The sequence below is a fragment of the Silurus aristotelis genome (genome assembly GCF_946808225.1).
Source record: "Silurus aristotelis genome assembly, chromosome: 26".
In the NCBI taxonomy this organism is placed as follows: domain Eukaryota; kingdom Metazoa; phylum Chordata; class Actinopteri; order Siluriformes; family Siluridae; genus Silurus; species Silurus aristotelis.
Genome location: NC_139599.1, coordinates 310,835 through 323,334, shown reverse-complemented (window position 1 = coordinate 323,334; position 12,500 = coordinate 310,835). Strand labels below are relative to the sequence as shown.

Here is a 12,500-nt window from a genome sequence, read left to right as displayed (position 1 = left end):
ATCCAAATGAGGATGAGGTTCTGCTTTTGAGTCTGGTTCCTCTCAAGGTTCCTTCCTCATAACATCTAAGGGAGTTTTTCCTTCACCACTGCCAAATCTCAAATCAAGGCTTCAGACCACTTTTGTTCCAATTTTCAGCTCAGATTGGATCAAATCCACAGCGTTTATGCTGCTGGCTGTAGAGAGATTGGATTATTTATGAGAGTATATTTATATATATATATATATTTACAGTATAATTCATAATCACCCTAATAACTGCATCAGTAATATAAAGCATGTCTCTGTAACGCCGGAACCTTTATTCCCGGTTTATGTTGTTCACGGACACTTTGAGCCGCCGGAGTCGGAAGTGTGTGTGCGACATTGAGAGTAGTGAGGATGTACAGACGCGCGTGCTTCTCTCTGTCTCGGGGCAGAAACGCGTTTATTCACGCGCGTGACCTAAAACTGAATCTCCAGAAATGTACGGACAGAGTTTCCGCTTCCGGTTGCAGGTGAGTTTATTTGTGGTGTTCAGCTGCAAGTTTGTAGTAGAACCTGAGGCATCTACTGCCTCCTAAAAGCTTCCCAGACCCATCATCTAAATTACCTTCATTATCATCATCATCATCATCATCATCATCTCCACCTTCTGCAGTGCTGGAACACTGCTCCTGGCACTGCTCTCTGTAGGGTGTAATAATGTACTGCATGAGGTGTTATGAGGAACCACAGGTCCAGGAGGTGACCAGAAGACCAGCCTGCTGGTTGTGTTTCAGTAACAGTGCTGTTTGTTTTGTTCGGCTGCTCACTTTAGGGTTTTAGTGAACCACAGGGTGTTTGGGACGAGTGCAGCGAGATGGTCTGAGCAGAAGAAAGATGGAGAGAGAACGGAGGAGTTCACGATGAAGCACGATGATGGGGAACACAAGTGTGAAGTGAAAGTCCAAGAGTCGGAGAAGATTTTGTTGAAGGCGCCGTATGAAGAAGCAGCAGCGAGGAATGAGAGCAGACCCGAGAACACCGCTAAAATAACAGTGTCTGACCCGAGATCAGCAACGGAGGAGAAGAAGGAGGAGAAGAAGGGAAAACAGGGTCTGCTGGAGCTGCTGGGCGCCATGAAGGTGGACACAACGACCAAAACCAAGCTGAAGTCTCTGAGGAAGGGTCTGGGTGGACAGGAGAACGCTGTGAAGCAGAAGCGAGTGGTGATGGAGAGCACGAGCAGCATGTTTCAGCAGGCTACAGCGCCACCCAGGTGAGACGCAGCAGATCTTTAATAATCAGTAAATAACATCCTTCACATACACAACATTCAGCAGTCTCTGTCCGCCATATTGGGGTGTGGCTTAATATTCAAATCAATACACATTATATTAACTAGCCCCACCCACTAGATGCCAGTGCTGTGTGTGTGTGTGTGTGTGTGTGTGTGTGTGTGTGTGTGTGTGTGTGTGTGTGTTTCAGCGAGTCTCTGAGTCCTGAGATGGTTGCTGCAGTCTCGGCCGCCGCCTCCACACTTCCTGATCGCTCGCGAGTCGAGTCGGAGCTCCTGAAGCAGCTGCGGAAACACGAGGCAGTGTCTGAGGAGGAGAGACGAGCCGAGACGCAGAACATCGGGTCAGTACACCTCAGAACCATCAGCAACACCATCAGCAACACACCACTCACAACCCTGAAACACGAGACCTGCTGCAGTCTCACATTCCCTCCTGACTTTCTCACACGCCATCATCTGAGCTGGAGCCTGATTTATCTTACCTTACACACCACCACAACAACGCAGTACAACACCAACACCACCACCGCAACAACGCAGTCCAACACCACCACCGCAACAACGCAGTCCAACACCACCACCGCAACAACGCAGTCCAACACCACCACCGCAACAACGCAGTCCAACACCACCACCGCAACAACGCAGTCCAACACCAACACCGCAACAACGCAGTCCAACACCACCACCGCAACAACGCAGTCCAACACCAACACCACCACCGCAACAACGCAGTACAACACCAACACCACCACCGCAACAACGCAGTACAACACCAACACCACCACCGCAACAACGCAGTACAACACCAACAACGCAGTACAACACCAACACCGCAACAACGCAGTACAACACCAACACCACCACCGCAACAACGCAGTACAACACCAACAACGCAGTACAACACCAACACCGCAACAACGCAGTACAACACCAACACCACCACCGCAACAACGCAGTACAACACCAACAACGCAGTACAACACCAACACCACCACCGCAACAACGCAGTACAACACCACCACAAACCGCCTGGAATGTACTTGTATTGAATGTATTTATATTTTGGGTGGTGGTGTTCCTGTGTTCCTCTCCCCCCTCAGGAACGTCATCGCTGATATGAAAGTGGGGAAGAAGCCTGGAGTGAGACTGAACAGCTGGCCGGCCAATCAGATTCGGTTTGATGATGATGGGCGGGGCTACACACACGACCGTGGCATCATGGGGGAGCTCGGGGAAATCCGGCGCAGGTTAACAACCACTACAACCTGCACATGGACCTGTTTAATGTTCAGGTGTACATTTACAGTGTGTGTGTGTGTGTGTGTGTGTGCTACAGGAATTCTGCATTTACTGCAAAGAAGCTGAACATCTTCAGTGCTGTGGATCAGGACACACAGACGGATGCTGGTAACCAACGTTTCACTTGTCGAATTCCCCCCCCCCCCCCAAAAAAAGGGGGGGGGGGCGCATTATAAATTCTGTTATTTTTAAACAAAATGAAATCTCCACATTACTTGTGCTCCAGGCCCCTCCCTCTGGGATGCTGAATTGGCCAATCAGCTCGTGCAGGCGGTGAATCAGAGACCTCGTAACGGCTTCGAGGAGATGATTGTGTGGACGCGGGAGGGGAAGCTGTGGCAGTACCCGGTCAACAACCAGGCGGGTGAGGGGCTTTCAATCATCACATCATGACCCTCAGTGTGAGGTCATCAAGAAACCAGCCAATCACAATCAGGGTTCTAGATCCTAAACACACACTACTCTACTGACTTGTTCCTGTATATTGTACACTGAGTACCACAGGGTAATATTACACAGAGGGGTGTGTGTGTGTGTGTGTTTTAGGGATGGAGGATGAAGCAAAGGTCCCGTTTAATGAGCACGTGTTCCTGGAGCGCCACCTGGCGGACGGTTTTCCTCGGCACGGCCCCATCAGACACTTTATGGAGCTGGTGGTCACTGGACTCTCCAAGAACCACCAGCTGACAGTTGCGCAGAAGCTGGAGCACATCACCTGGTTCCAAAACTACTTCCAGGAGAAACAGGAGATCCTGAATGAGGCTGAAGCGTGATCCATCCATGCTCTTGGAGAAACACCATCTTCCAGTGTCCTGATTACCTCCATAATGTGCTACACAGGAGCATGTGCACACCCATTTCCTGTTAGCTACGTTAGCATAGCAGCTTCAGGGTTCCATCAAAGGAGAACTTTATCTGAGCTGATGGACACGTGGAGGAGAGCAGGAACAGCGGACCGGTTGTAGTGCTGTTCTCTCTCTCTCTGTGTGTGTGTGTGTGTGTGTGTGTGTGTGTGTGTATACACACACTGGTTGTTGGTGAACTGTACAGATTATCAGTAATAATAAATAATCATGTGATGAAGTTCCAGTTTTATTGAAATCTCTATAAACAATGTAGAGGAATAAAGAGCTGTACAAAGAGCTTCAAAAAAACAAAAAGACATGATGAACATGGGGCACCTTCATCCTCACCATCACCATCATCACGGTCAGCTTTTAACACACACACACACACACACACTGGACTAAAACATCTGTACAAAAACACCATTGTGTGTGTGTGTGTGAAATCCACAAGACTCTTGGATCTGTGTATAAGAACTGAACAGAGGAATTATGGGTTTCAGTTGTATCCACCAGAGATCTCCACTCCAACATCTGGGGGAGAAAAATCAAAGGGTGAGAACATTACCGTGTGTGTGTGTGTGTGTGTGGAATGGGATTAAAGCAGCAGTATGTAATTGAATGAGACGGAGCTGAGACTTGTCTAAAACCATGTCTGTTGCACGAGGACTCACACTCGCTCTCTGTACACACTTCACCAGCGGCGGTAGCTGGTGGCCTGGCGGGGGTGGGGCGGGGCTTTGTGCCGGAGCGTCTGCATGTTCCTGTACTTCGTCATGATGCTCTGACTTTTCCTGAACACTGGTTTCTGGTGGAAGGGAGGACGAGTGAGGATGGTGGCCTTACAGGAGGAACACACACACACACACACACACACACACACACACACACACAAATAAATGATAAACATTCACTCTATATAACGTGTGTGTGTGGGGGGTGGGGGGGGGTGGGGGGGGATGTATAAGACATAGAAGATGAAACTGAAGCTCAAAATTACCATCAGGGGTCTTCTGAAGACACCATCAGGACCTTTCTGAAGTGCAGGGGCAGGACGGAACCCGGGTTTCTACACAAACACACACACACACACACACACTTCAGCTGTGCACTCAAAAGAAAACAGTTCTGGTTTGGGATGTTCTGGATGTTTTACCTGAAATGGACCAGGTTTCCGTAACGGCTTTCCAGGACCCTCCATCATCCTGAGATGCAACACACCACAAAATTACATCACTGTATATAAAAAAAAGATCTAGATCATACGTGTGCATGTGTGTGTACCGTCGCGGCTTCTGCTCCCGTCCCGAGTTCCCGAAGCGGTGATCCAGATTCTGACCTGAACCGAAACGATAAGAAGTTCCTCAGCTCTGAACTGAAACTAACACACACACTGATGTTTATTATTTATTCTTTTTATTTACCTGCTTTATTATTATGAGACATTCGGCTCTTCCAGGACGTGCTGCTTTTAGGACTTGAGCTTCTAGTTCCAGCTTCCCAGTGAGAAACCACCACCAGGTCGTGGGTCAGCTGGCGGTCTAAAGGTGAAGAGCTGGAAGGGTCCGGGTGGGAAAGTAGTGAGTTACACCAACAAACAACAACAACAACAAGTAAACCAACAGCACTGGCAGGACTTCCTGTCTGGAGTTACACAGAGAAGAGAACAGAGTAGATGAGAAGAAGAGGAGAGGAGAGGAGAAGAAGAGCTCATATAATATCAGATTAAACCACACGTGTACCTCGGCTGTGAACGCAAGTGCAACTGTTCAGACGATAAACAGTGAAATCACAAAGCCTTTAATCAATCAATCAATCAATCAAAACAACGGCAAAGAACTAGAGAGGATCACTGCTGAGGTACTTACAGAAAGACTAAGCTCATCATCTCCACGCTTCAGTTTCAATTGGTAGATTAGTTTTCTCTCATTCGCTCGGGATTATAACCGTTTTCTTGCTCTAAGTGAAAAATCGACAGACGAATCGAACGTGAGGTCTGGATCTGAGATCTCTCCTAAAACCATCGCATCCAGATCATCCTTTCATTTCTCCATCCATGACACTCTCCTGATCCTCCTCCTGGAAGTGTGTTTTTAGTGTCGTCTGGTCCAAAGCCTGGTTTCTGGTTTGATCTAGTTATGTTCTCAGGTCGTCGTTATCTCCAGAGAACCTCAGGAGAACCTTCACACAGGGGTGAGACTGGGAAAACGGTTCACTCAGCCATGTTCGGTCGAGACGTATCTTCCAGCTGTTCCTCTCCATACGTATGAGAACTTTCCTGTAGTCAGATACACGTCAGGTTTTTCCTAAAAGTTTTCCTGAATGTTTCTTCAGAGGAACTGCTGATTCAGACACTGTGATCTGAGGAATGTGGTGGATTGGGTCATGGGGCAATGAGCCTGGCTTTGAACATTTCTTCAAAAGGAAAATCGCTTATTTGAGATTTTGAGGAATGACTGAGGAACAAACTGGTTTTTGAACAACATTTCAGAGGGAAATCGCTGAAGAACCATTTAACACTTTACAGCTATTTATATGAAGATCAACAAGGGTTTTTGGTATATATTTTCAGAGGTGATCAGAGGAACCAGCTGGAGATTTTTTTACACACTTCTTTAGAAGAAATGATCTGAGCCACGAGTTGTTTTTGGCAATTTTCAGAAGTGATCATCTGAGGAACAAGCCTTCTGATCCAATTCAGCTAAGCCCATGTTAGATGCAGGACCCCATGTTGATTGAAGACCTTAGTGTGTGAACTTCCAATCCTGGTCCTTCTGCACAAGTTGTTCTGTTCTGTTGTTCTGGTGACTGAGATGCAGAAGAAAGTGATTGTTGTCTTGACGGCACACATGGTAGAAGTTCCAGGTTCTGATGGTTTGGTGGAAGTCTTGGAGAAGAGTTGTCTTGCTGGTCTCCATGAATCCTACAGAAACTGCAGGTTCTGGAATGGTTCAGTATTTTCTCCTCTTTACAGCGAGATCTTCTGCTTAGATTTTCCTGAATTGCAGGTTTGCTGCCAAAATGTAAGCAAACTTCAGCCATCCATGAAATTCTTGGATTGTTTAGTTCCAGGAACGCCTTGAGGAGGAACTTGGCTCACCGCGGTGGAGGACGTTACGTAACCGTACCCGAGTTAAACCACGCAGAGCCTCGCTAATCTGAGCTATGGTTCAGGTGAAAGCACAGAAGATGTTGACTTTGTGGGAGAGGCCTTCAGAAGGGTGTATAAGCTTTGAGAGATCACTGTGTCTGCACCTGACCATGATTCAGGTAAACATCATGAAACACTGATTTTTTTTTCGAGACGGCACGTCTGGTACTTTCCCCCTTATTAATCCCCACGTTAACGTTAAGGTCGGATATTCTGGACATGGACAGAAGGTTACACGTCTTAGAGGAGACTCAGGTGAGGAGTAAAGAAGCCTCTACTGGTGTTTCTCATGTGAACAGGGTGATGCCCCTTTGGTGAAAGCAGTGGCAGAGACAAACAGGGAAGCTTGGAACCTTCTAAACATCACGCAGCCATTGCCACAGTATGAGGGGAGATACCGTACCTGCGAGCTCGACCAGAGCGCCGGGATTCCACCTGTGTCTCGGAGTCCATTTCAGCATCAGCAGATTGGGAGTCCGTGTCTGAAGAGGAGTCTCGAGACGGCTGCCTCTTCACACTTTTCTTCAGAGGAATCTTACGAGGCCGAGGTACTGAGGGTTCGCCCATGTGCTCCTCCTCATCCTCATCCTGCATCTTGTTTGAAGGCCTGGGCCTCTGCAGGGGCATTTTAAACCTCGCCACGGATTCCTCTCTGAACTTGCGACCTTTTAACAGCCGGGACTTGTCCTTGAGGGACAGGCCACGACCTCCAAAACCTTTCAGAGGCATCGGGCGTAAGGGCATCTCTCTACGGAAGCGTTTGGGTGGTCCGTGCTCGAGCTCAGGAGGTGCTGGGCGTCCCATTTCCTGAATCCTCCTCTTCATTGGACGCATTGGAAGCCTCTCGTGCGGCCGCGGTGGTGGTGGAGGAGGAAATCTGGAGGACGAGTTGGAGGAAGAGGGTGGACCAGATTTCCACGAAGGAGATCTGTAAGGGAGGCGAGGGCACGGGTAACCCCCTTCCCTACGGGGCCATTCGGGGGCGTGGTGCCCGGGCCTTCCCCTCCCTCGGCCCCTCCGGGGGTCTCCGTGCTGCTTCCGTGGCTCTCTGTCTGAAGACCACCTGCATATCCATCACAAACAATACAAACAAGTGGGTTATAATGCCAGGTCCTGCTGCTGCACATGGTTAGGGGCAATTCTTAACTTTTATTACGCTACAGCCAGCCTGCTGAATGCCCCAGGGGCAGGGTATAAAACGGACTTGTTATAATACAACACTTTCTCCATAACCACTGGATGACTTCTAAAGGAACCTCTTTTTTTATCCTTTTTTTTTTTTGCAAACTTTAAACCCCAGCAAAACAAATGAAGTAAAGGAAGTGTAGCGTGGATGAGGATCTTAACATTTATCTCCCTGTGGTGTGGAATTTTCACCCTAATACTTCTCTGTTTATCGATATTGCCCCTGTATCTCTACCATTATCATCATCATCATCATCATCATCACCATCACCCAGCCTGCACAGGGTCAGCCATGATTCCTGTACCTCTCTGGATACGAGTTCCTCTCATGGAACTCTCTGGGCTTTCTCTGGGGCGGGGCAGAGGGTCGGGGATCCCCGTTAGGGTGAGGGTAACCCCCTGGGCCATTCCAACGATGCCCTCTGTGGGCCGGACGCCCAAAGGGCCTCTCCCTGGGGCTTAGCTGCCTTCCAGGACCCCAGCTCCTCTCCTGTGGGTGGGGAGAGTTTTGGAATCGGTTCGGGGCTCTGAAGGTGTTGTTATGTGGTGGCATCCCTCTGCGGTCTGGCGGAGGGCTGTGGAAATATCTGCCAGAAGGAGAAACATGGCCAGAGTGGTTGCCGTGGAAAGGCCTGTGGTGGCCTGGTGGGGGCTCGCGAGGGGAGTGGCGGTGTTGGGCAGGGGGAGGGCGGTTCGAGCGGGACGGAGATGACCTTCTGCGGCCACGCTGAGAATCCTGATTCATGGGATAAGGTCTGAAGTTATCATGGTTCTGAGGTGTCCAGTGTCCATGTGGTCTCTCCCTCGGGTCTCCCATCGGAGGTCTCTTGTCTCTGTGGTAAGGAGAATGTCCTCCACCGTTGCCCTCTCTCCAGCTGGGAGGGGTCTTACCTGGGGGGCCTCGAAATCCTCTCGGAGGAGGGCCCATTCTCCCTCCGCGGTGCTCACCGTGTCCATCACCAGAGAAAGACCTAAAGCCAACACACACCAACACTAAGCTGCTGATCCACACACAGAATAAGATGATCCAGAAATAGAGAACAAGTCAAAGCAGTACCTCTGCCTGGAACGAGGAGAACCTGAGTGAGGTCTCACCATCTTCACTACGCTTACGCTCCTGAAACCAGAAAAAAAAACAGCACATTCGAATAAAACTCATGAAAAGTACAAATATTATTATTAATTATGACAAGACACGTGTGAAGAAAAGCTGAAAGTCGAGACGAGAAGACATGAGCAGGTTCTTACAGGAACAAAGGAGGAGTGATGGAGAAAAAGAATTATTATTATTATTATTATTATTATTATACTGTTTTACTGAGACGTTACCATGACAACCAAACATTAACGTGTAGAAAACTATTTAAATAGTTTATTATCATTATTATTTAACCTTCAGTTAAAAAAATTAATTTAAAACTGCACAATTTCCACACTACAGATAAACTACTATTAAACCTGGCTGCAGTGAGGAGAGGAACCTGGAGAGGAACCTGGAGCAGGCCTGCTGATCTTCACCTGCCTGGCTAAGCTCCTCCACTCACTACAGCAATGTACATCTTCACATAAAACACTTCATATCTTCATATCATTATTAACCACAACTCAATAATATTGATATTAAACTGGAGACTCTGTTGGTTTTGGATTGAACTACTCACCCGAGGTTAGCGGAGAAGCTCAAGTGAAAACGCCGCTAGCAGGAAGCTAGTTCAGATAACCGCGTCACAAAGCTCAATAACTTCAATCTTAATGTCAGAGAAAACGATCAAAAAAGAAATATATCTGTATATAAACAGATTAAAGCGCCGTGTGGTCGTAAATCGGACCTACAGTTTAGTCTTTGAGTTCATCTTGTGAGTAAACTACACGCTAAACCTAAACACAAGCGCAAGAAGCTACATTATAGCATACCACGCCTACATTCCAATAAACCCGACCCCTCAAATACGATTGGATGATCCCCTTGTCTGTTTAAAAAAGAAAATCTCAAGGATGCGTCTAGCCAATCAGGTTCCAGAAGTCGCGCTAATGCCAGCCAATCACAAAGCGCGAAAGGCGGGATCTGTTGGGGGATGGGATACGTTCTGCGACAGCTGGTGAAGAAATGACGACAATCCAATATGGCGCCTGACTGGCTGGGGGAAGGGAGGGGAGAGGAAGGGGAGGGGAGAGGAAGGGGAGGGGAGAGGAAGGGGAGGGGAGAGGAAGGGGAGGGGAGAGGAAGGGGAGGGGAGAGGAAGGGGAGGGGAGAGGAAGGGAAGGGGAGAGGAAGGGAAGGGGAGGGGTGTAGAGGGTGTAGAGCTGATCTCAGGTCAGTTTCAGTGTCTGAGTTTCATCAGAAATAAGTAAATATTCGCGCAGTAACTGACAGGAACACACCTATGGGTTGATAAAGTTTCAGCTGCTGTTATACGTCAGAGAGAGAGAGAGAGAGAGAGAGACTTTTTTTTTTTTTTTTTTTTTACAATCCTTTATTTGACACACACCCTGTTAAAAGCCACTTGGTATCAGGTCTGTAGCTGTAGCTACACACAGGCGCTAAAAGCTGCTAGAGCTAAACACCTGAGCAAACTCATAGAAAACAACAAAAACAATCCCAGGTTCCTTTTCAGTACTGTAGCTAAACTAACTACAAATCAGGGATCTGAAATTGTGTTCCATCACAGTTTAGTAGTGACGACTTTATGAATTTCTTCACTGAAAAAACTGATAGCATTAGAAAAACAATTGTGGAGGTCCAACCTCTGAGATCATCTCCTGATCCAATCTCACCTACAACTCCACTGTTTTACATGTACAGGACAGGAAGAGCTGCATGATCTTATCACCAAAACCAAATCAACAACATGTCAGTTAGATCCCATTCCAACTAATCTACTGAATGAAGTGTTCCATACAGCTGGTGAGCCTCTTCTCCATATTATTAACTCCTCACTATCGTTAGGTCATGTCCCTAAATCCCTCAAGTTAGCAGTTATTAAGCCCCTCATTAAAAAACCTAATCTGGATCCAAGCACGCTATCGAATTACAGACCAATTTCAAATCTCCCATTTATGTCTAAGATTTTAGAAAAGATTGTCGCTGCCCAGCTATGTAACCACTTGCAGGAGAACAATATCTTTGAAGAGTTTCAGTCAGGTTTTAGGCCCCATCATAGCACAGAAACTGCTCTAGTTAAAATCACTAATGACCTGTTTTTAGCTTCAGACCAAGGCTACATCTCCCTATTAGTTTTACTAGATCTTAGTGCTGCGTTCGACACTATAGATCATGATCTTCTCCTCGATCGCTTACAGAATTACATCGGTATTCAGGGACAGGCATTAAGCTGGTTTAAATCCTACCTGTCTGATCGTTACCATTTCGTTGATTTAAATGGAGAGCTATCCAGGCTAATGCTAGTGAACTATGGCGTGCCACAAGGTTCAGTTCTAGGACCCCTGCTCTTCACAGACACACTCACCCAGTTTAATTGTATGTTTTTAGCGAGTTCTACACATAACACACATCACATATCATAACCTGGTGCTCCAGAACATCTGATCACATCACATTATCAACTTGTGCTGTTAATATCATGAACAGCAGCTACGTTAATTCCTCTCCACTGCTTCTCTTTCTCTCCCCATCCCGAGGCATCCTGAGGTTGCTCCAGCTCCAGTCACGTCCCACCTCGTGAAGATTACGGACCTTTGAAGAAGTAGATGCCGAACTCGCAAACATCCCGAACCATCTAGAGACGTACCAGTGCCATTTGGATCCCGCTACATGTGTGGAGTTTTGACATTGGACCTCCTGGAGTGTTTAAAGGCTCTGGCATGGAGAAGCTGATGCTGGATCTGTGATGATCACAAATGCTGAGCTTATAAAACTAGGAGCTACTGATCATATAGACTGTAGAAGACTGCAGAAAGAACATCACTTATAATATTATACTCCAGTAATCATGTTAGTTCTCACTCTCCAGTGTTCTGTATTGTTGAAAGATTTATGATCAAACTCTTGATGTCACCCAAATGAGGATGGGTTCCCCTTTTGAGTCTGGTTCCTCTCAAGGTTTCTTCCTCATAACATCTAAGGGAGTTTTTCCTTCACCACAGTCTCCACGGCTGCTCATCAGGGATAAACACACACCATTCACCTTCACTGTTGATTTCTGTAAAGCTGCTTTGAGACAATGTCTGTTGTGAAAAGCTCTATACAAATAAACTTGACTTGACTGTACCTGTACCTCTACTGTACCTGTACCTCTACTGTACCTGTACCTCTACTGTAACTGTACTGTAGTGTACCTGTACTGTGACAATAAAGTTGTATCTATCTACATGGACTGATTTATAAATGTTAAATATTTACCTGTGAACTATTTATTCATGTAAACATGTGCACTTATTAAAACTCTGTACAAAATCCAGAGTAATGGAGAGTGTGTTAGAGAAGTGAAGAAAAGAGTGCAGGCAGGGTGGAGTGGGTGGAGAAGAGTGATAGCAGGAGTGATTTGTGATAGAAGAGTATCTGTGAGAGTGAAAGGGAAAGTTTATAGGACTGTGGTGAGACCTGAGATGTTGTATGGATTAGAGACAGTGGCATTGAGTAAAAGACAGGAGGTGGAGCTGGAGGTAGCAGAGCTGAAGATGTTGAGATGTTCGTTGGAAGTGACGACGATGAACAAGATTAGAAATGAGTTTATTAGAGGGACAGCACATGTAGGACGTTTTGGAGACAAGGTGAGGGAGGTGAGATTGAGATGGT

The 12,500-nt window shown here is 47.0% G+C and overlaps 2 protein-coding genes across 6 annotated transcripts in view; one reads left to right on the top strand and one right to left on the bottom strand.

Annotated features, from left to right (window-relative positions):
- Positions 1 to 3,646, top strand: part of mrps31 (mitochondrial ribosomal protein S31) — a 5,432-nt gene extending 1,786 nt beyond the window's left edge. Inside the window, exons 1-7 of one of the 2 annotated variants that reach the window (XM_083532105.1) lie at positions 326 to 497; positions 800 to 1,240; positions 1,450 to 1,602; positions 2,365 to 2,511; positions 2,601 to 2,671; positions 2,790 to 2,927; positions 3,110 to 3,646. In XM_083532105.1, coding sequence (XP_083388231.1) covers positions 382 to 497; positions 800 to 1,240; positions 1,450 to 1,602; positions 2,365 to 2,511; positions 2,601 to 2,671; positions 2,790 to 2,927; positions 3,110 to 3,336 — 1,293 coding nt within the window. In that variant the 5' untranslated portion in view covers positions 326 to 381 and the 3' untranslated portion in view covers positions 3,337 to 3,646. Of the gene's footprint in view, positions 1 to 325; positions 498 to 799; positions 1,241 to 1,449; positions 1,603 to 2,364; positions 2,512 to 2,600; positions 2,672 to 2,789; positions 2,928 to 3,109 lie in introns of those variants that run through there. The other variant, XM_083532106.1, reaches the window with a different exon arrangement.
- Positions 3,643 to 9,694, bottom strand: LOC310720952 (uncharacterized protein). 4 transcript variants are annotated; one of them, XM_083532104.1, is made up of 10 exons: positions 9,406 to 9,694; positions 8,802 to 8,861; positions 8,050 to 8,715; positions 6,963 to 7,622; positions 4,833 to 4,963; positions 4,693 to 4,747; positions 4,565 to 4,613; positions 4,409 to 4,477; positions 4,083 to 4,216; positions 3,643 to 3,942 (listed from the first exon to the last, which is right to left on the bottom strand). In XM_083532104.1, exons 2-9 carry the CDS (start codon positions 8,840 to 8,842, stop codon positions 4,103 to 4,105), a joined length of 1,785 nt encoding a protein of 594 aa, XP_083388230.1. In that variant the 5' UTR covers positions 8,843 to 8,861; positions 9,406 to 9,694; the 3' UTR covers positions 3,643 to 3,942; positions 4,083 to 4,102. The 4 variants fall into 4 exon arrangements, with proteins under 4 accessions (XP_083388230.1, XP_083388227.1, XP_083388228.1 ...); XM_083532101.1 differs by having other exon boundaries at positions 4,085 to 4,249; positions 4,693 to 4,754; positions 4,834 to 4,963; positions 9,406 to 9,693; XM_083532102.1 differs by having other exon boundaries at positions 3,643 to 3,933; positions 4,073 to 4,249; positions 9,406 to 9,692.
- Positions 9,695 to 12,500: the final 2,806 nt, after the last annotated feature.